This window comes from Arachis hypogaea, chromosome 19 (assembly GCF_003086295.3).
Source record: "Arachis hypogaea cultivar Tifrunner chromosome 19, arahy.Tifrunner.gnm2.J5K5, whole genome shotgun sequence".
In the NCBI taxonomy this organism is placed as follows: Eukaryota; Viridiplantae; Streptophyta; class Magnoliopsida; order Fabales; family Fabaceae; genus Arachis; species Arachis hypogaea.
Window position 1 is genome coordinate 106,761,639 of NC_092054.1, and position 23,227 is coordinate 106,784,865.

At 37.9% G+C, this 23,227-nt stretch overlaps 2 protein-coding genes and 1 non-coding gene across 4 annotated transcripts; 2 read left to right on the forward strand and 1 right to left on the reverse strand.

The window, feature by feature from the left end:
• Positions 1-368: 368 nt before the first annotated feature.
• LOC112781004 (small nucleolar RNA R71) lies at positions 369-476 on the reverse strand. The gene has a single exon (XR_003191805.1). It is a non-coding gene; the product is annotated as a small nucleolar RNA R71 (small nucleolar RNA).
• A 9,725-nt stretch (positions 477-10,201) lies between these two features.
• On the forward strand, positions 10,202-10,699 carry LOC112778575 (uncharacterized). Its single transcript, XM_025822881.1, has one exon. It carries the CDS (start codon positions 10,202-10,204, stop codon positions 10,697-10,699), a length of 498 nt encoding a protein of 165 aa, XP_025678666.1.
• Positions 10,700-20,676: 9,977 nt separating this feature from the next.
• LOC112777331 (uncharacterized) lies at positions 20,677-23,008 on the forward strand. Of its 2 annotated transcripts, none has more exons than XM_072227581.1 (4): positions 20,677-21,542; positions 22,160-22,255; positions 22,400-22,621; positions 22,711-23,008. In XM_072227581.1, the coding sequence occupies exons 1-2, from the start codon at positions 20,956-20,958 to the stop codon at positions 22,188-22,190; spliced, it is 618 nt and encodes a 205-aa protein (XP_072083682.1). In that variant the 5' UTR covers positions 20,677-20,955; the 3' UTR covers positions 22,191-22,255; positions 22,400-22,621; positions 22,711-23,008. The 2 variants fall into 2 exon arrangements, with proteins under 2 accessions (XP_072083682.1, XP_072083681.1); XM_072227580.1 differs by having other exon boundaries at positions 22,400-22,614.
• Positions 23,009-23,227: the final 219 nt, after the last annotated feature.

Genomic DNA, 23,227 nt, shown 5'->3' on the forward strand with positions numbered 1-23,227 from the left:
GGAGAATGCTTGGTGACTTTACTGCACCTAATTCCAATTTACATGGAAGAAGCATCTCCATTCCTACCATTGGAGCAAACAATTTTGAGCTGAAACCTCAGCTAGTTTCTCTGATGCAGCAGAACTGCAAGTTTCATGGACTTCCATCTGAAGATCCTTTTCAGTTCTTAACTGAATTCTTGCAGATTTGTGATACTGTTAAGACTAATGGAGTAGATCCTGAAGTCTACAGGCTCATGCTTTTCCCTTTTGCTATAAGAGACAGAGCTAGAATATGGTTGGACTCTCAACCCAAAGACAGCCTGAACTCTTGGGATAAGCTGGTCACGGCTTTTTTAGCCAAGTTCTTTCCTCCTCAAAAGCTGAGCAAGCTTAGAGCTGATGTTCAAACCTTCAGACAGAAAGAAGGTGAATCCCTCTATGAAGCTTGGGAAAGATACAAGCAGCTGACCAAAAAGTGTCCTTCTGACATGCTTTTAGAATGGACCATCCTGGATATATTCTATGATGGTTTATCTGAGCTATCAAAGATGTCATTGGATACTTCTGCAGGTAGATCCATTCACCTAAAGAAAACGCTTGCAGAAGCTCAAGAACTCATTGACATGGTTGCTAATAACCAGTTCATGTACACTTTTGAGAGGAATCCTGTGAGTAATGGGACACCTCAGAAGAAGGGAGTTCTTGAAGTTGATACTCTGAATGCCATATTGGCTCAGAACAAAATATTGACTCAGCAAGTCAATATGATTTCTCAGAGTCTGAATGGAATGCAAGCTGCATCCAACAGTACTCAAAAGGCTTCTTATGAAGAAGAAGCTTATGATCCTGAGAACCCTGCAATAGCAGAGGTGAATTACATGGGTGAACCATATGGAAACACCTATAATCCATCATGGAGAAATCATCCAAATCTCTCATGGAAGGATCAAAGGCCTCAACAAGGCTTTAATAATGGTGGAAGAAACAGGTTTAACAATAATAAACCTTTTCCATCATCCACTCAGCAACAGACAGAGAACTCTGAACAAAATACCTCTAATTTAGCAAACTTAGTCTCTGATCTATCCAAGGCCACTGTAAGTTTCATGAATGAAACAAGGTCTTCCATTAGAAATTTGGAAGCACAAGTAGGCCAGCTGAGTAAAAGGATCACTGAAATCCCTCCTAGTACTCTCCCAAGCAATACAGAAGAGAATCCAAAAGGAGAGTGCAAGGCCATTGACATAAGCACCATGGCCGAACCTGTAAGGGAAGGAGAGGACGTGAATCCCAAGGAGAAAGACCTCCTGGGACGTCCAGTGATCAATAAGGAGCTTCCCTCTGAGGAACCAAAGGACTCTGAGGCTCATCTAGAGATCATAGAGATTCCATTGAACCTCCTTATGCCATTCATGAGTTCTGATGAGTATTCCTCTTCTAAAGAGAATGAGGATGTTACTGAAGAGCAAGCTGCCAAGTTTCTTGGTGCAATCATGAAGCTAAATGCCAAATTATTTGGCATTGATACTTGGGAAGATGAACCTCCCTTGTTCACCAATGAACTAAGTGATCTGGATCAACTGACATTGCCTCAGAAGAGACAGGATCCTGGAAAGTTCATAATACCTTGTACTATAGGCACCATGATCTTTAAGGCTCTGTGTGACCTTGGTTCATGGATAAACCTTATGCCCCTCTCTGTAATAGAAAAACTGGGAATCTATGGGGTACAAGCTGCTAAAATCTCATTAGAGATGGCAGAAAATTCAAGAAAACAGGCTTATGGACAAGTAGAGGACGTGTTAGTAAAGGTTGAAGGCCTTTACATCCCTGCTGATTTCATAGTTCTGGATACTGGAAAGGAAGAGGATGAATCCATCATCCTAGGAAGACCTTTCCTAGCCACAGCAAGAGCTGTGATTTATGTGGATAGAGGAGAATTGATCCTTCAATTAAATGAGGACAACCTTGTGTTTACAACTCAAGGATCACTCTCTGCATCCATGGAGAGGAAGCATAAAAAGCTTCTCTCAAAGCAGAGTCAAACAAAGCCCCCACAGTCAAACTCTAAGTTTGGTGTTGGGAGGCCACAACCAAACTCTAAGTTTGGTGTCAAACCCCCATATCCAAACTCTAAGTTTGGTGTTGGGAGGTCTCAACAGAACTCTGCACATCTATGAGGCTCCATGAGAGCCCACTGTCAAGCTATTGACATTAAAGAAGCGCTTGTTGGGAGGCAACCCAATGTTTAATCATCTAATTTTATTTTTGTTTTTCATGTTTTATTAGGTTCATGATCATGTGGAGTCACAAAATAAATATAAAAATTGAAAACGGAATCAAAAACAGCAGAAGAAAAATCACACCCTGGAGGAAGACCTTACTGGCGTTTAAACGCCAGTAAGAAGCATGTTTTGGGCGTTCAATGCCAGAACAGAGCATGGTTCTGGCGCTGAACGCCAGAAATGGGCAGCATCTGGGCGTTTGAACGCCAGAAATGCACCCTGGAGGAGAGCTGGCGCTGAACGCCCAGAACAAGCATGGTTCTGGCGTTCAATGCCAGAAATAGGCTACAAATGGGCGTTCAACGCCCAGAACAAGCACCAACCTGGCGCTGAACGCCCAGAATTGTGTGCAAGGGAATTTTACATGCCTAATTTGGTGTAAGATTGTAAATCCTTGAACACCTCAGGATCTGTGGACCCCACAGGATCCCCACCTACCTCCACTCACTTCTTCTCACCCCTCTTTCACACAATCCCATAAACACTCTTCCCCAAAACCCTTCACCAATCACCTCAATCTCCCTTCCCCATCACCCCTTCACCACTCACATCCATCCACTCTTCCCCATAAACCTACCTCATAAACTCCACCTACCTTCAAAATTCAAAATCAATTTCCCACCCAAACCCACCCTAAATGGCCGAACCTTCACCCCCCCTCCCTTCCCTATATAAAGCCTTCCATTCTTCCTCATTTTCACACAACACAACCCTCTCTTCTCTTCTTGGCCGAAACACACCTCCCCCCCCCCTCTTCTCCATCTTTTCTTCTTCTTCTTCATCTTTTCTTTCTTCTCTTGCTCGAGGGCGAGCAAAATTCTAAGTTTGGTGTGGTAAAAGCATAAGCTTTTTGTTTTTTCATTACCATTGATGGCACCTAAGACCGAAGAATCCTCTAGAAAAGGGAAAGGGAAGACAAAAGCTTCCACCTCCGAGTCATGGGAGATGGAAAGGTTCATCTCCAAAGCCCATCAAGACCACTTCTATGATGTTGTGGCCAAGAAGAAGGTGATCTCCGAGGTCCCCTTCAAACTCAAAAGAAATGAGTATCCGGAGATCCGATATGAAATTCAAAGAAGAGGTTGGGAAGTTCTAACAAACCCCATCCAACAAGTCGGCATCCTAATGGTTCAAGAGTTCTATGCTAATGCATGGATCACTAGGAACCATGATCAAAGTAAGAACACGAACTCAAAGAATTATCTCACCATGGTTCGGGGGAAATACTTAGATTTTAGTCCGGAAAATGTGAGGTTGGCGTTCAACTTGCCAAACATGGAAGAGAACGCACGCCCCTACACAAGGAGAGTCAACTTTGATCAAAGGTTGGACCAAGTCCTCATGGACATATGTGTAGAAGGAGCTCAATGGAAGATTGACTCAAAAGGCAAACCGGTTCAACTAAGAAGACTGGACCTTAAGCCTGTAGCGAGAGGATGGTTGGAGTTTATTCAATGCTCAATCATTCCCACTAGCAACCGGTCTGAAGTTACTATAGACCGGGCCATCATGATCCATAGCATCATGATTGGAGAAGAGGTGGAAGTTCATGAGATTATACCTCAAGAACTCTACAAAGTGGCTGACAAGTCCTCCACTATGGCAAGGTTAGCCTTTCCTCACCTCATCTGCCACCTATGCAATTCGGCTGGGATTGACATAGAGGGAGATGTCCTCATTAAAGAGGACAAGCCCATCACTAAGAAAAAGATGGAGCAAGCAAGAGAGCCCATTCATGGAGCTCAAGAGGCGCATGAAGCTCATCACCATGAGATCCCGGAGATGCCTCAAATGCATTTTCCTCCACAAAACTATTGGGAGCAAATCAACACCTCCCTAGGAAAACTAAGCTCCAACATGGGACAATTAAGGGTGGAACATCAAGAGCACTCCATCATCCTTCATGAAATAAGAGAAGATCAAAAAGCAATGGGGGAGGAGCAACAAAGACAAGGAAGAGACATAGAAGAGCTCAAGGACATCATTGGTTCCTCAAGAAGGAAACGCCATCATCACTAAGGTGGATTCATTCCTTGTTCCTATTTCTTCTGTTTTTCGTTTTCTATGTTATGTGCTTATCTATGTTTATGTATTATTGTGTGATCATTAGTAGTTAGTAACTATGTCTTAAAGTTATGAATGTCCTATGAATCCATCACCTCTCTTAAATAAAAACTTTTTTAATTCAAAAGAACAAGAAGTACATGAGTTTCGAATTTATCCTTGAACTTAGTTTAATTATATTGATGTGGTGACAATGCTTCTTATTTTCTGAATGTATGCTTGAACAGTGCATATGTCTTTTGAAGTTGTTGTTTAAGAATGTTAAATATGTTGGCTCTTGAAAGAATGATGACTAGGAAACATGTTATTTGATAATCTGAAAAATCATAAAAATGATTCTTGAAGCAAGAAAAAGCAGTAAAGAACAAAGCTTGCAGAAAAAAAAATTTAATAATAATAGGCGAAAAAAAAAATTAGAAAAAGCAAGCAGAAAAAGCCAAAAGCTCTTAAAACCAAAAGGCAAGAGCAAAAAGCCAATAACCCTTAAAACCAAAAGGCAAGGGCAAATAAAAAGGATCCCAAGGCTTTGAGCATCAGTGGATAGGAGGGCCTAAAATCCTGGTCTAAGCGGCTAAACCAAGCTGTCCCTAACCATGTGCTTGTGGCGTGAAGGTGTCAAGTGAAAACTTGAGACTGAGCGGTTAAAGTCAAGGTCCAAAGCAAAAGAAGAGTGTGCTTAAGAACCTTGGACACCTCTAATTGGGGACTTTAGCAAAGCTGAGTCACAATCTGAAAAGGTTCACCCAATTATGTGTCTGTGGCATTTATGTATCCGGTGGTAATACTGGAAAACAAAGTGCTTAGGGCCACGGCCAAGACTCATAAAACAAGCTGTGTTCAAGAATCATCATACTGAACTAGGAGAGTCAATAACACTATCTGAACTCTGAGTTCCTATAGATGCCAATCATTCTGAACCTCAATGGATAAAGTGAGATGCCAAAACTATTCAAGAGGCAAAAAGCTATAAGTCCCGCTCATATGATTGAAGCTATGTTTTATTGATAGTTTGAAATTTATAGTATATTCTCTTCTTTTTATCCTATTTGATTTTTAGTTGCTTGGGGACAAGCAACAATTTAAGTTTGGTGTTGTGATGAGCGGATAATTTATACGCTTTTTTGCATTGTTTTTAGTATGTTTTTAGTAGGATCTGGTTACTTTTAGGGATGTTTTCATTAGTTTTTATGTTAAATTCACATTTCTGGACTTTACTATGAGTTTGTGTGTTTTTCTGTGATTTCAGGTATTTTCTGGCTGAAATTGAGGGACTTGAGCAAAAATCAGATTCAGAGGTTGAAGAAGGACTGCTGATGCTATTGGATTCTGACCTCCCTGCACTCAAAGTAGATTTTCTGGAGCTACAGAACTCAAAATGGTGCGCTTCTAATTGCGTTGAAAAGTAGACATCCAGGGCTTTCCAGCAATGTATAATAGTTCATACTTTGGCCGAGTTTAGATGACGTAAAAGGGCGTTAAACGCCAGTTCTACGCTGCTATCTGGAGTTAAACGCTAGAAACAAGTCACAAACCAGAGTTGAAGGCCAGAAATACGTTACAACTTGGCGTTCAACTCCAGAAAGAGCCTCTACACGTGTAACATTCAAGCTCAGCCCAAGCACACACCAAGTGGGCCCCGAAAGTGGATCTATGCATCAATTACTTACTTCTGTAAACCCTAGTGACTAGTTTAGTATAAATAGAACTTTTTATCATTGTATTCGCAGTCTTGGTTACTCCGGTTCCCCTCTGGGACTGAGACCAATGAACTCCATTATCACTTATGTATTTTCAACGGTAGAGTTTCTACACTCCATAGATTAAGGTGTGGAGCTCTGCTGTTCCTCAAAGATTAATGCAAAGTACTTCTGTTTTCTATTCAATTCATCTTATTTCGCTTCTAAGATATTCATTCGTACTTCAACCTGAATGTGATGAACGTGACAATCATCATCATTCCCTATGAACGTGTGCCTGACAACCACTTCCGTTCTACCTTAGATTGAATGAGTGTCTCTTAGATCTCTTAATCGGAATCTTCGTGGTGTAAGCTAGAATGATGGCGGCATTCAAGAGAATCCGGAAAGTCTAAACCTTGTCTGTGGTATTCCGAGTAGGATTCAATGATTGAATGACTGTGACAAGCTTCAAACTCGCGATTGCTGGGCGTAGTGACAGACGCAAAAGGAGGGTGAATCCTATTCCAGCATGATCGGGAACCTTAGATGATTAGCCGTGCCGTGACAGGGCATCTTGGACCATTTTCACAAGAGGAGGGGATGTAGCCACTAACAACGGTGATGCCCTTGCATAAAGCCAGCCATAGAAAGGAGTAAGACTGATTGGATGAAGACAGAAGGAAAGCGGAGGTTCTGAGGAACGATTGCATCTCCATACGCTTATCTGAAATTCTCACCAATGATTTACATAAGTATTTCTATCCTTCTTTTATTACTACATTTCGAAAACTACATAACTATTTTATATCCGCCTGACTGAGATTTACAAGGTGATCATAGCTTGCTTCATACCAACAATCTCCGTGGGATTCGACCCTTACTCACGTAAGGTATTACTTGGACGACCCAGTGCACTTGCTGGTTAGTTGTATCGAAGTTGTGACAAATTATGAATTGAGATTAGAGCACCAAGTGTTTGGAGCCATTACCAGAGATCATAATTTCATGCACCAGGGAGCAATTAGAATAGTGTAGGAAACATGCTTTAAGTTAGTTCTAGAGAGAGAAGCTCCCTCTTCTCTCTAGAAATTAGGGTTTTTAGTTTAATTGTCTCTTAGATTTAGTTTTTGACTATTGTTTTTAATTAATTTTCCTTGTAATTTCTTGTTCTTACATTTTAATTCTCCTAGTTCTCCATGTTAATTTTCCTTTTATACCTTTTTTAGTTTATGAGTACTCTTGTTACTTTTGATTCCATTTTAATGCAATTTGATGTTTTATGTTCTTTTAATGCTTGTTTGAGTTATTGTTGTTACTTTCTTGCATTTGGTAGTAGTAGATTTTATATTTCTTGCAATTTTACCATGCTTTTCTTTTATGCCTTCCAAATGTTTGACAAAATGCTTGGTTGGGATTTAGAGTAGATTTTGAGCTTTCTTAACTTGGAAAGAGACGTTAGGTGCTCTTGAGTCTTTAATAACCAACTTATGTTGGTAATCTAGAGTTGTTAATTAATCTTGTTTCCATTGATGCTACTTATGGATTGGGATTAACTAGGCTTATTTGACTTTCTCCCGATGTTAGAGATAACGAAATAGGATTAGCTCTTGATAACTATTGTTTATAATTAATGACTAAGATAGAAAACCTTGATTTTTAATCCTTGTCATGAATGCCTTTTTAGTATTTGTAATCTTTAGTTGTTTGATTTACTTTCTTGTCATTTAAATTTCTTGCCATTTAATTTCTTGGCTTTTTATCAACCCACCTTTGTGAACCTCATAACCAATAATTGAGCACTCGATTACAATTCCTAGGGAGAACAACTTAGGAGTAATACTCTCGGTTATTTTTATTGGGTTAAACTTGTGGCAACCAAAATTAAACTTTGATTGAGGGTTGTTTGTTGGTTTGGAACTATACTTGCAACGAAGTGATTTTTTATTGAGAAGAAATTCTAGACCGACGATTTCCCTCCCATTGAGTTTTTGGCACCGTTGCCGGAGAATTGCATTGTGTGCTTATTGTTGGTTATTGTATATATGTTAATATTATGAATAGTTGCTTTTGCTTCTTTGTTAGTGTTTGCTAGTTTTAGGACTTTGTTTGCTTATTTCTTAATAGTTTTGTTTTTGTGTTTTCTTTTACTATGAATTCTCATCCCTTTGTCTATAAGTTTAGTTGCAATTATGTTGTAGGGAATGGAAGCTTCAATGAGGGTTTTGCATTAAGGATTTGGAAATCAAAGGTGGGAGGAGCCCGAATCCTATGGACAATCTTCTTGGCAACAACCTCCTCCGGTTTCTTACGGGTACAATCCAGCTCCTAATGTATACCAACCTAATGGATGTGGTGACCCTCATTGTGGTTGTCAACTACAATCACCATATGCATATGACCCCTTCCCTCAACATGGCTTTCAACAACCTTACTCACAAGTCTCATACCACCATTCACCTCCATATGATCCTAATCCACATTCACCATACCAACAACCATATGAACCATATCTAGAGCCACCACCATTCCAACAACTATACTTCTAAGAACAACAAATTTCATATACACCACTTAAAGACTCTCACAAATATGAACCATCTTCTAACTTTGACACCTTTTCTCCAAACAATGAATCCTTTCTTCCACCACCGCCTTCATGCATTGAAGTTCTCCAACCCTTAATGCAAGAACAACAAGAATTTCTAGCTCATTGTCAAAATCAAGGGGAATTCGTGGCTAACTTAACCAAAGTGGTGAGCCAGTTGGCATCATTGTGCTCAACTATCCAAGACATCCCATTGTTAAATATGGAGGATTAATTCAAGAGCACAATGAGAAGGAGAATTTGGAGCTTCAAGGTGAAGAAGAGAATGAGTTAAAGCAAGAATTGCAACAAGAGGAGGAAGTCGAGATAATTCAACCGGAAGAAGACGTCTCCGGATTTAACTTGTGATCATTGTGAACATTTTCATCCGAATGACTCATGCAAGTTAGGTATAGGTGGTTGCTTCAATTGCGGATTGCCTTGTCACTTGGCGAGGGATTGTACTCGTGGGAAGAACCCGAATGTGGGTCAAAATCAACATCAAGAAAGAGTATTTGCTGTGAACGCCAATGATGCTGCTAAGACAGATCCTTTTATGAGAGGTAACTGTTTATTTGGTGATAAAATGTTGGTTGTATTGTATGATACTGGAGCTTCGTATTCTTTCATTGCATTTGATAAGGTTGAGGAACTAAGGTTGAAAATGTCAGAATTAGCTTTCGATTTGCATGTGCATACCATATATCAGGCGGTTGTGACAAAGTTAGATTGTAGGAAAGTATCTTTCAAGTGTGAGAATAGAGAATTTGTTCATGATTTAATTTGTTTGCCAATGGTTGGGTTAGAGATGATTTTGGGGTTTGATTCGTTATCAAAGAATCGGGTAATGTTGGATTTCTTTGAGCGATTAATTCGGTTTTTGCCGGAAGGGGAAGGTGGAGCAGTGGTAGCTGAGGGTTATTACCTGAACTCTGTGCTAGTGAACTGTAGTGGAGAAGAGTGTCAGGGTTATATATTGTTGGTTGCGAATACGTTATGTGATGAGCAGAGATGAGATCAAATTCTGGGTAGTTAGAGACTTTTCTGAAGTGTTCCCGAAAGATATTCCCAATTTCCCTCCTCAAAGAGAGATTAAGTTTGCTATTGACTTGGTGCCGGGAGCCAGACCAGTGTCGAGTCTGCCGTACTGAATGGCTCTGATAGAGCTAGCGGAATTAAAGACTCAGTTAAAAGAACTTCTGAACAAGAGGTTTATTTGACTGAGTATATCTCCGTGGGGAGCGCCAGTTTTATTGGTGAAGAAGAAGGATGGAAGAATGCGACTTTGTGTAGATTATCGGCAATTAAACAAAGTGACTGTGAAGAACAAGTATCCGTTGCTGAGGATAGATGACTTAATCAATCAGTTGCAAGGAGCTACGGTGTTTCCAAAAATTGATTTTAGATCCGGATACCATCAGATAAGGGTGATGGAGGATGATATTCCAAAAAATGCGTTTAGCACGCACTAAGGAATGTCATAACAGACTATTTAGATGTTGGACGATATGCTAAGGACGTGTGTGCTGGATCAACTGGGAAGTTGGGACCATTACATGCCATTGGTGGAATTTGCGTACAACAACAGCTTTTATACGAGTATCGGAATGGCTCCGTATGAGGCTTTGTATGGACGGAAGTGGCAGTCTCCTCTGTGTTGGTATGAAGCCAGTGAAGCAAGTGTGTTAGGGACAGATCTGGTAGCCGAGACAACTGAGAAGATTAAACAGATTAGAGTTGGAATCTTGACTGCACAAAGCCGACAGAAAAGTTATGCAGATCAGAGAAGGAAACCGTTGGAATTTGAAGTGGGCGAGCATATATTTCTAAGGGTTACTTCGACAACTGGGATTGGAAGCGTGATTAAAACTAAAAAGTTGAATTCGAGGTACATTGGGCCTTTTGAGGTCTTGAGGCAAGTCAGGCCGGTGGCTTATCAAGTAGCTTTGCAGCCATATTTGTCTAACTTTCATGACGTATTTCACGTGTCCCAACTCCGTAAGTACACGTCCGATGCGGCTCATGTGTTAGATCCCGAGTCGGAGAACTTGACATTTCATGTAACACCATTGCGGATTGACGACACTAGTGTGAAGAAACTGTGAGGAAAAGAAGTTTAATTGATCAAAGTTGCTTGGAGAAGAGCGGGAGTGGAAGAGCATACTTGGGAATTGGAGTCCGAGATGCGGAAGGATTATCCCGAGCTATTCTCAGGTAATCACTAAATTTTGACGACAAAATCTCTTATTTGGTGGGGAGAATACAATAACCGCATTTAATTAACCACTTAATTAAATAAATTAATTGCCCAAAATAGGATCCAAAACTTTAGAATGTTAATTAGAAAATTTAAATATGATTTTTGGACTCAGTATATTTTTTTGAGTTGGAAAATATAATTTTTTGTGAAAAATTGCGCCAAAACGCGTACCAGAAAAGTGGCCGGCAGTATCGGCTTAAATCTGTCCAGTATTGTGTGAGAGCAGTAAAAACAGTCAAAAAACTTAGAAAATTACTTAAAGTTGAAAATTGGGCGCTAAATCTAAAGGTTTTACCCAAAATAGGGTCAAATGGGCCAAAAATGCTAACGGGTTGGACTGGCCCAAATTGAGCCCAAGCCCAACATATATAAACCCATTAATGAACCCAATTCTGCTCATAACTCACACACACTAAACCTAGCAGCTGGAAATTGAAAGAAAGGAAGGAGGAGAAACACTATTCACTCCTCTCTTCAATTGGCCATAACTTAAGTTACGGAGCTCCTATTCGCGTGCCGTTTACGGCTACGCAAAACTCTTGCCAAGCCCGTTAGTTTTATCTAACCAATGTGGTAAAAATCTCGAGAATCCCTGCCCAATTTTCTGCCCTTGTAAAATTCGAATTTTAGGTTTTGATTTTGAGTGAAATTTTGTGTTTTGGTTGTTTAGGTACTAACCATTAGTGAGGAATTATTGGGTTCTATCCCAAATTTCAGTGGATAAGGTAAAGTTTCTCAAAAACCCATGTAGTTTGGTATATTGTGAATATTAGGTTTTATTTTTTTATGAAATATATGATGTTAGTTTGAGCATTCGTGCTTGTTGTTGTCTTGGATAATTGGAAGCATTTGGATTGGAATTGGTGGCTTGATTTTGGTTGAAAGCTTGTTTGGGCTCAAATTTGGTGTGTTGAGCACATTGAGAATTGGCCAACGTATGATTTTGGTTTTCTCTATATAATATGTAATATTTCTAGACCCTTAGGCTAGTGGACCATTGGATAGGTTTGAATTGTTGATAATAGATTATGATATTTGATGCTTGTGATGATTTTGATGACTTGTGATAAGAATTGTTGATGTTGAAGCTGGATTATGGTAATCATGAAGTGATGCTTATGAGTAGTGAGATTGTGTTAAATTTGTTGATATTGGAATCTTGATGTAGAAATTGTGGAATTGTTGAGTTATGGTGGATGACTTAATTTAAAGTAGATGTTGAATTGATTGAATTGTGATGGAAAGGTAAAGTATATTATTTGGTTTGATTGTGAGTTTTGAAAGTTTGAGAACCTAGCTAACTTTTGGTGAAAATCAAATATTAGTGAATTTTGGTGGATTATAACTTGAGACTCAGTTTTCGAAATTGGTTGAAGTTTGTCTTAAATTAAAGTTCATTTAAAGATCTTTAAATTGAAATAAAGTTTGAGAAAAATGGAATTTTGTAGAGGAAGTTATGAACGTTTAAGTTTGGTGTTTAAAACTAATTTCTGCAACTTTACAGAATTTTGCAAATCTGGGATAGCATGCGTGCACGGGCACCCTATAGGCGGGCGTGCGTCTCTGGTAGGCCCTCATGCGTACACGCTCTATGCAATGTGTACGCGAGATGGACCAAAACGCAAGGATGCGTACGTGGCCTCCTGCACCATACGCAAGTGATGGTTTCTGTCCAGCACCCCGCGTACGCGACCTGGGGTCACGTACGCGTGATAATCAAAAATTGAGGTGTGTGTACGCATGGAGCCTGTTTTGCTGAAAAATGATTCTTCTTCATTTTTAAGGGTTCTCGTGCTTTCTAGACTTTTTTAAATTGCTGTTTGAGATTGCTACCTAGAATTTAGGCTCTAAGGCTAACAGAGATGAGTTATGTAACACCCCGAAGTTTTAAAAATTAAATAATTAGTTATTTATGAGTTATTATATTATATTGAAATTTTATTTTTACGAAAACTATTTTTAACAAAAATAATTAAATAAAATTTTATAATTATTGAAGTTTAATTTAATTATAACTTATTCTATTAGTTTAAATTATTTATTAGAAACTATTTTGATAGGTAAAATTAAATTAATTTTATTCATTATTATTATTATTATTATTATTATTATTATTATTATTATTATATATAATGGAATAGTTTCCAACGAACCCATTTGAAAGCAAAGGAAAAGAAATTGGCTTTTATATATATATATATATATATATATATATATATATATATATATATATATATATATATATATATATATATATTCTTTCTTTCATTGATTAGTTATGACACCTAATAAGGTTTACACTACAAATTGTTATTAATCATAACAATCGCATATTCCTTTCCATTCATTCATTCTTGTCACGGACAAGAAGAAAAAAGAAAGACGGGAGAGAGAGTGTGAGCTTTCATGGAATCGTGGCCCTCACCAAATATTTCGAGCTTGATTTTTTGATATTCGTAACTTCAATAAAAAATCTAATGCAATAAAATTATTGGTATCTTCCTCCATTATGTGTTGGTGTCATTTTTGTTTGGTGGAAGTTGACGATGACGTAGCTCCCCTTTCCCTTGAGTTCGGTCAATGGAGTTCTAAGAGTCATAGACGATTTCTGACGTTTTCTTCTTCAACTGCTCGGTCAGAAAACTTTTTCGAAGTTTTTGTTATTTTGTTTTCGTACAAAGGAAGAGTTTGGTTATTTTATAATAATTAAATGTAAATTTGATAAGTGCACATAAAAATTTAATCTTTACCGACAAATATTTAGCGGCCATATTAATATAGCCATAATTTCTCTTGTTAAATGACTTTTTTTCCCGGCAAATAAATAATTGCCTTTAATACTTCATTTGTAACGTCAATTACATGAATGGTCACTAACTAATTATTAACTTTGCCTGTAGTTCTTCTTCTTTCAATCCTTTTTTAATTATTTTAATTATAAAGAATATCACTTTCTCCGTTGAGGCCATTTTCTCATTTCTCACATTTCATCCCTCTTTACTGTATCAGTGCCTCCATCACCTCACTTTGCTATCGCAACCTCTTCACTTTGCCGTCGCCGCCATCTCCTCCTCTTCCTCACACCAAGTTCTACACCGAACGACTCAAGTAACATTATTGGCTACCACCTCATCCTCAATCTGCGTTGGTTGTCGCTAGTTCATGTCACAGTCTCTGTCGATGGCTTGAAGCCTCGTGTGGTGGTTTCTATCGCCGCCTCTGTCATACATTATGATCTCTAGTTTCAGTTCGCACCTCAGTAACCTTTTCATCCATTTCTTATTCAATTGTGGTTCCTTATTTGAGAAATTCTCATTTTCTAGGGTTTATGTGATTCATGCTAACTAATCCATTCTTGCATATCATCATGCGCCGATTTGTATGCTCCAGGAGAAATTAATTTGAAATTTGGATTTACTAGTGTGAGGCTGGCTTTAGGCTCAGTGAATTTGCATACTCCCCATTTCGGTCCTCCTTTAAAGATGTCAACCATGGCACCTGAAGCATACAAGGTGAAGGTTGTGGTAGGTTTAGAGAAGGGGGGTTGAATCTATGCCTTCCTTTTAAGTTGCTGTTATGACCCCTTTTAAACAAACTTTCAATTTTGATTCAGTTTGTACTCAGTAGTGAAAATTTATGAGACAATTTATTTTTGTCTCATGAATATCAGAAAATAGAACACAGCAGAGAAAAGAAAAGCTAACACCAGCATGTATCCTGGTTCCGTTGCCTTGTGCTATGCAACCTATGTCCAGTCTCCTCCACAACTATGGAAGAATTTCACTATAGTTAACAGTATTACATACACCAATTCCACAGGATTGACCCAATCCTTTCACATTCAAGTTCTAACCTAACTTGACATTGGCTATGCTAATACCTAACTATTCACTCTTAGTGCTAACCCAAATAAGAAAGGGATACCTCACAGGTACAAGATACAAGACATAAACATACCTAAAGAAATCTGAAAATAACTCTAGGCTTTTCTCTCAAGTATTTCACTCAGCCTTTTTCCACTCATGGCTTTTACTTGAGCTTTCTCACAATGCCTTTTCTCACTAGAAATTACAGAAAGATAAACTTAAAAAAGTACATTACAATCAGTAAAATATGAAGGAGATTGACTTTATCAGCAGCCTCTTTGCTATGTGCAAAACCAGATTCGCAAACCTCAGATACAGTTCTTCAGTATTGGCCGAATGCTTCTTTGAAAGAAAGCATTATCCAAGTAGAGGAACTTCTCTTCAGAACACTATTCTCACACTCTGGTTTTCTCTCCTTGCTTCTGAATGAGCAGAAAGTCTTCTTTTATCTCCTTGCATGTTACTGGGCTGCTCTCCCTAGGTCAACTTTTTGAGCTGTGTGCTTTCAGCTTACCACGTCACTTTTCCAGTTAATTTCCAAATTAGAAATTTGAGTATGACTTTTTCTTGCTTGACCAAAAGCCTCAGGGAAGCAAAGAAAACTATTTTCAATGGTGAACCCAGATCTGAACCCTTGAGATACTTCTTGGTCTCCAAGAAACAATCTTGATCATTGATATACAGCAGTGGTGAACAGAGATTACTTTCTTTATTTATCCCAAATTAGGGATTTCCAAGTTGTCTCCTTTTTGCTTGACCGAAGACATTTGACATCATAAACAGATGTTTTCAATGGTAAAACCCTATCTCAGCCATTAAAAACCAACTTGGTCCCGAAGATACACTTGTGACCGTGGATACACAGCAGATTAGAGCAGAAATCAACTTTTTCTTCTTACCCATTTTTGGAATGGCAGAGTGTTGGGAAGAAGAGAAGTAGATCTGATACATGCACTATCTATGTACCACATGTCCTTTTTGTTCTTGGATGCTAGGCAAATCTGCATGAAGAGTTTCAAGTAGCCTTAGGTATCCAAACTAATTTGGGTCCTTTGAAGTTAATCCATCTTGGTTGCCCAAGTGCATTGAAATCACAAACAACATTATAGACTTTGTTTCCTACAACTCTCTTTTCAATGAAGCATTGTGCATATGAGTGACCAAATTTCTTGCAATTAACACAATGATTTTCTGATGTGCGTTGCTGAAACTGAGGTGAGTTATATTGCTTGAAATGATTAAAGTGTTGAAATTTTCTGGTTTTTGAAGGAGATGCATTTCTTTTGACAAACTGATTTTTATTAAAGTTATTCCTCTTTGCAAGAGCATTTTCACCAGAATTTCTTTGAACATTTTTACCTTTTGAATATGAGGTTTTGTTGTAAAATGGTGTTTTCTTGAAAGCATTCTCATTTTTCGAAATGTAACCCAAACCTGGCCGGTTTGAACTCGGTTCAGTTCTTGGTGAAGGCTCAGTTTCACTTGTGTATACTTCATCAAATTTTTCTTCAAATGTTGGAGCATTTTCAATACCAGATTTGTTTGGTATGATTTTGGTATTTGATGAAGAAGCCACAAATTTTATAGAGGAAATATTAGAAACTACATCTTCCTTGGCTATGTAGCCTAAACCAGATTTTTCAAACAAAGGTCTTTGACTTGCAAGTAATTTGTCCAAGTTACTAGAACCTTGAGCAAATTTTACTAAGTCACCATTCAATCTTTTAATCATATCATTTAATCTTTCATTTTCAGCAATTAACTCATGAGAAGGATCCACAATGTGCTTTCCTTTTAATTTTTCAAGTTCAGATTTTAGAAATCTATTTTCCTCAATAATGTCCAAAGCACATTCAGTTTCCTTCACTTTTTCTTTTAGAAAATCATTTTCAGTTCTTAACACATCTCTTTCAGATCTGCATTTATTGTACTTATCAAGCAGTTTTGATGTGTTTGAAGTGAGATCATCAATAATAGCTTGCAAGTCCTCAATGGTCAAATCATAATAATTTACCTCATCAAGGTTGTTGTTTCCAGCCATGAAGCAGTCTTTATCATCTCCTTCAGATTCTTCTTCTTCAGTTGAGTCATTCTCAAGATCCTCCCAAGCTGCCATGAGCACTCTCTTCCTTTCTTTCTTACCTTTGTCCTCCTTTTTGAACTTTGGACAGTTTAGCTTGAAATATCCAGCCTCCTTGCAATGATGACACGTCACTTTGCTCAAGTCAATCTTGTGCTCCTTTGAACTTGAACCCTTGTATTTGTCCTTGTTCTTCATCATCCTTCTAAATCTCCTAGCAAAAAACAAAAGCTTGTCATCTAAAATACCATCACTAGACTCACTCTCTTTCGGTTCTATTTGTGACTTGAGGGCTATTCCCTTTTTCTTTGAGTTTGTGTTTGTGTGTGTGGCTTCATAGGCAAGGAGTTTTCCTCTCAGCTCATCATAGGTTATGGGACTTATGTTGTTACTCTCGGTTAGGACAGTGGCAATGTTTTTCTATTCTTTTGTGAGGCTTCTAAGGAGTTTTCTCACCAAGGTTTGTTCTGCATAGTTTGTACCCATAGCATCAAGGTTGTTGATTATGATTGAGAATCTCTCAAACGCTTCATCAATGCTTTCTCCATCCTTCATGCTAAACATCTCGTACTCTTTTCGCAGCATATCAATCCTCGTTTCTTTGACTTGTTTAGTGCCTTCGTGTGTAACCTGAAGTTTTTCCCAGATTTCTTTGGCTGTCTTGCATGTAGACACCTTCCGGTACTCTTCAAAACTGATAGCACAGTGAAGAAGGTTGATTGCTTTAGCATTCAGCTCTATCTTCTTCTTATCATCTTCATTCCATTCAGCTTCTTCTTTTGGAGTCACCACTCCATCAGCACTTGTTTTTGTTGGGATCTTGGGACCGCTCACGACAATCTTCCATATGTTATAGTCAATAGATTGGATGAAAATCCTTATCCTTTCTTTCCAGTAGGAATGGTTCTTCCCGTTGAAGAAAGGTGGCCGGTTGTTTGACTGGCCTTCAGTGAGGGTGTAGGCAACTGTGGTTGTGCCCAGGTTGTTCACCATTGGATCTTTGCTCTAAGCGGTTAAGCTTGATTTTTGAAACCTTAGCTCCTGATACCAATTGAAGGTTGTGGTAGGTTTAGAGAAGGGGGGTTGAATCTATGCCTTCCTTTTAAGTTGCTGTTATGACCCCTTTTAAACAAACTTTCAATTTTGATTCAGTTTGTACTCAGCAGCGAAAATTTATGAGACAATTTATTTTTGTCTCATGAATATCAGAAAACAGAACACAGCAGAGAAAAGAAAAGCTAACACCAGCATGTATCCTGGTTCCGTTGCCTTGTGCTATGCAACCTATGTCCAGTCTCCTCCACAACTATGGAAGAATTTTACTATAGTTAACAGTATTACATACACCAATTCCACAGGATTGACCCAATCCTTTCACATTCAAGTTCTAACCTAACTTGACATTGGCTATGCTAATACCTAACTATTCACTCTTAGTGCTAACCCAAATAAGAAAGGGATACCTCACAGGTACAAGATACAAGACATAAACATACCTAAAGAAATCTGAAAATAACTCTAGGCTTTTCTCTCAAGTATTTCACTCAGCCTTTTTCCACTCATGGCTTTTACTTGAGCTTTCTCACAATGCCTTTTCTCACTAGAAATTACAGAAAGATAAACTTAGAAAAGTACATTACAATCAGTAAAATATGAAGGAGATTGACTTTATCAGCAGCCTCTTTGCTATGTGCAAAACCAGATTCGCAAACCTCAGATACAGTTCTTCAGTATTGGCCGAATGCTTCTTTGAAAGAAAGCATTATCCAAGTAGAGGAACTTCTCTTCAGAACACTATTCTCACACTCTGGTTTTCTCTCCTTGCTTCTGAATGAGCAGAAAGTCTTCTTTTATCTCCTTGCATGTTACTGGGCTGCTCTCCCTAAGTCAACTTTTTGAGCTGTGTGCTTCCAGCTTACCACGTCACTTTTCCAGTTAATTTCCAAATTAGAAATTTGAGTATGACTTTTTCTTGCTTGACCAAAAGCCTCAGGGAAGCAAAGAAAACTATTTTCAATGGTGAACCCAGATCTGAACCCTTGAGATACTTCTTGGTCTCCAAGAAACAATCTTGATCATTGATGTACAGCAGTGGTGAACAGAGATAACTTTCTTTATTTATCCCAAATTAGGGATTTCCAAGCTGTCTCCTTTTTGCTTGACCGAAGACATTTGACATCATAAACAGATGTTTTCAATGGTAAAACCCTATCTCAGCCATTAAAAACCAACTTGGTCCCGAAGATACACTTGTGACCGTGGATACACAGCAGATTAGAGCAGAAATCAACTTTTTCTTCTTACCCATTTTTGGAATGGCAGAGTGTTGGGAAGAAGAGAAGTAGATCTGATACATGCAAGAGGAAATGGGTTACCTTTAACATAAGCTTGATTTGGTTTGGGTTTTCTGATTTGACTTCTGTGTTTCAAGCTTAATCCTTCTCTCTCTTGCTTCTTTGGTGATAAGCTTATGGAAGAAGCTTTCTTTTTCTCTTTCTCACTTTTTGAAAGTTCAGTGATTTGACTGGGACAGGGAAGAGAAGAACTTTGCTTTGGTAAAAGCAAGTGAGAGGGAATGAAGGATTCAATCTTGTATGAGAAGCTTTGTGGGATGGACACGGGCTTGGATCGGGTTTTTATTAAGCAACCCGTTTGGCCCATCTGGCTTCTTTCTTTGCTTTTTCTTGGACTTCTAATTTTTTGCTTTCACCCCACCATCCTTGCCATTTGCTTTTCATTCCATTTGGGCTATAAGATTTAATTTGGCCTGTAACTATAAATAATTAGTAATATAAAATTTATAATTAATCAACACTAATTATTTATTTTGCCCAAAAATAATATTTTTCATCACTAATTAATTTAGTTAATTTTTTAACTCAACACAAGGAGGTAGTCCTTCAGGCAAAAGAACATATTAAGGTAGGGGATATTCACTTTGGTAGTGGAAAAATTCCAGCCTTGTTTCGTGTATTCTGTTAATCTATAATCTCCTCCTCTATTGGTTGCTGTTTTTTTGTTATCAGTTTTGAATTTCATTCTTGCTCTGTTTTTTAGATGTTCTCCAAGCTCTTGGCTAATGCTATCTTATTGTATGTAGCCGTCTCTGTCAATGGTAAAAAAAATTATGACCTTGATAAAAAGTGAAGAATAGATAGTTTTTGGGTCCATTTACACAGTCCCACTTAATTCTTTTTGCAGTCTCCTTGCATTATATATGTTGTAGTCCCTAATATTGCTATGACTTATAACACCCCTGTGCCTGAGCTTGAAATTTTAATTAATATAAATAATTATAATTATTTTTGTAAATGAAAGTGGAAAACAGAATAATGAGGATTTAAAGAAGAGTGAAGTGACAACATGTGACACCTTTCCCTTCTTATTAAGTCAAGATTGATGATCAGAGTCAATTTAACCCTCCAAAAAAGTACACCATTAATTGTATCATGCAAAGTCCAGATGAAATATACATGAGTTTTGCTGTTTGGTGTGACTTGTGGACTTAACTGATCCAGTCAAGTACTTTTTCCAGGCCTAGTTGCAGTTTCAGAAGGGGAGAAAATATGTAAGTAAGATCATTCTTAAATCCTGTGTTAAGGAAACTATTACTTTAGACACATACTAATGTCTCCCATCATTTTCATTAGGCATCTGCTGTTTTAAACTCAATTATTATACTGTCAAATATGTCTATCATTATTGAATCAATTGGGATCTATCTATGGCCAAAAATCATGTGAGTTTATTGTAATGTAGGACTCAGTTTCATTAATTATAGTTATTTTCTTATTGGTTTTTTTCTTTTCACAATTGCAGAGAGGCAAAGGAGAACCAAAACCCCATTATAGTAATGGTAGAAGATAAGGGATTCTCTGTCTTGGATAATAGATTTGGGTATGACAAGAAGAGTGACACTGATATTATGTATACTATGTATTTTGGTGTTTCTTGTGCGTTTTTTGCACTCCAAGCACTCATAAAACCACATGTTGAGGTTGAAAAATGGAGTGAAATCCATGACAGCATACTCCAAGGGAGTGCACAGCTGCTTGGGTTGATTGTGTGGAAGGTTCAGAAAGGGGTTCCGGATGGAGAAGAATATAGGTCTTCAAGCTCAGGAATGCTGAGAGAAAGATTGAGAATCTCAAGAAGATGAGGCATGAGGATGCAAAGGCCAATGAGAAAGTTGTGGGGATCTTTGATACACAGGAGCAGAGTTGGTTGCATGAAAGACGGAAACTTCGGCAGCACATTGGGGCTCTGATGAATGAGCTGAGAGTATTTGAAAAGAAAAAGGATGAGGTTATCTCTGAAATGAGCCAGAAATTGAAGGAAATAGAGGATTTGCTGGAGTCCAGGGACAAAGTGATTCAAGAAGGGGAGCAGAAGAGGAAGAAGTTGGAGGAAAATCTTGCAAAGGCTGAAAGGGAAGCAGAAGAATTGAGAGAATCTGTTAAGCTTGAAGTTCAGGAACACTCCTCTGATCTCAGGAAGCACAAAACTACCTTCATTGAGCTGGTGTCAAACCAACGACAGCTAGAAGCGGAGCTTGGCCGCGCCATGAAGCAGTTGGAGGCTGCAAAGCAGGAGCTCGGTTCAGTCTTGGAGAAGAAGGAGGAGTCAAAATTGTTGGCCCAAAAATTGTCTATTGAGATTGTATTTTGGTTGAAATTTTGCATTTGTGTCTTTATGCATCCGACCTGTTCGACGAAATGCTTCATCCATCTAAGGAAATCAAGGTAAACCTTTATGCTTATTCCTTTGAGTCTCTATCTTAGTGTATGTTAAGTTTCAATTTTAGGGTTTGTGTAATCATGAAATTCTTATTCATTTTCTTGTAAACTTAATATTTGTCTTGTAATATAGTTTGAGTCATGAAAATGTAAAAGCTTATTACGAGAAAGAATAAGGTGTTACATATATTCCTAATTTATATGTTCAATTAATCCTCTACTGCTGTGTGTAATAATTCTTTTGTACTTTTATTTTAATTCTTAAAAGAAAATCATTGTTTCTTATCCTAATAATAGGTAAGAGATATAAAGGTAGCATATAGGATTGAATTGAATAGGAAAGTTTATTATTACTATAGCTAACTAGTTTATTATGTAATTGAAGTTAAAATGAACAAAACTTGAAATAAAATAGTTATGCAAACTTCAAACACGTTTGCTTTGCTTTATTTGATTTGGAGCTTTGACTATAAATAGAACAATGCAAAATGCTTTTGGTTAGCTGAGTGACGTGTTTCTTCTAGCTTTTATATGGATTTTTCAGATAGACATAGAAATCAAATCCTATAGAATGCTATTAGTTATTTGACCTGGTATTGTACCTTTTCTCTCATATATTTTAGGGTGAATTCAACTCCGGTAAATCAACGGTGATTAATGCACTTCTTGGGGAAAGATACCTGAAAGAGGGAGTTGTTCCAACTACTAATGAGAAAGAAGTAAGTCGGTTAATTTCTTGATTCTGTTCTGTTTCTTCCTTGTCCTGTACGAATATCACAATTTTTATATTATAGACTTACATAATATATTCTATCCAATTGTATGTGCTCTGAGTAATTCTTTTACATTCTTTTTGAAAACAGATGACAATTGTTGATACGCCTGGAACTAAAGTGATTCTTCAGAGGCAACAACGTCTCACAGAGGAATTCGTACCACGCGCTAACTTGTGACACAAGATTGCCGATATGCCAAGCAGGACTTAGCTGCAGTGAATGGTATTGTCAATAGTGTAAATGATTTTGCAATGGATATGGAAACCGAGAGCCTTTCTTGGAGGAGACAAACTTCTTCTTTGGTAATTGGTATGTTTTAAGTTCATAATTTTTTTGATCATGACAATTTTTTTCCCTCTTAATTGATTTGCTATTGGTATGCTGTGGGATATTACCAGATTGAGACTACAAAATCACGTGCTATGGAGCTCATTGAATCTACTCTACTATTGTCAAATCTTGATATTGTTGCTTCATTTAATTATTGGAGGATATTCCTTTTCCTCTTTTTCTTTTTTTATCCTTAAATTGAAAATTTAATCATTAAAATAGTTTATTATAGCCTGCACCAGAGTCCCTTATATCACCGTTGCCTTGCTTATCATTGGCATTGCCCTTGGTTCCATAGGTATCTTCCCCTCTTGTCTTATTATAGTTGACCTTTTCTCTCAGTATTTATCTTTTGAATTTCAAGCATCAGGTTTTTTGTTTCAAAAGGAAACCCATATGGGGGAAGTTAATTTTGCTGGATAAGGATAGGCTGCCTTGTCTGTGTACAAAGGGGTGAAGAAAAAAAGAGAGGAGACAACATATTTACCTAATTTGACATGTCATTTGGATCAGTATGAAAATGATCAAGACAAACTAAGGAGTTGTTTTTGGGGGAGATGGGGGGATCTAATAATCTATACACTG

Coding starts and splice junctions, on each gene's coding strand:
- LOC112777331 (XM_072227581.1), top strand. CDS start 20,956: ATGAGGCATGAGGATGCAAAGGCCAATGAGAAAGTTGTGGGGATCTTT. Junction 21,543..22,159: donor ATCCATCTAAGGAAATCAAG/GTAAACCTTTAT, acceptor CATATATTTTAG/GGTGAATTCAACTCCGGTAA.
- LOC112778575 (XM_025822881.1), top strand. CDS start 10,202: ATGGCTCCGTATGAGGCTTTGTATGGACGGAAGTGGCAGTCTCCTCTG.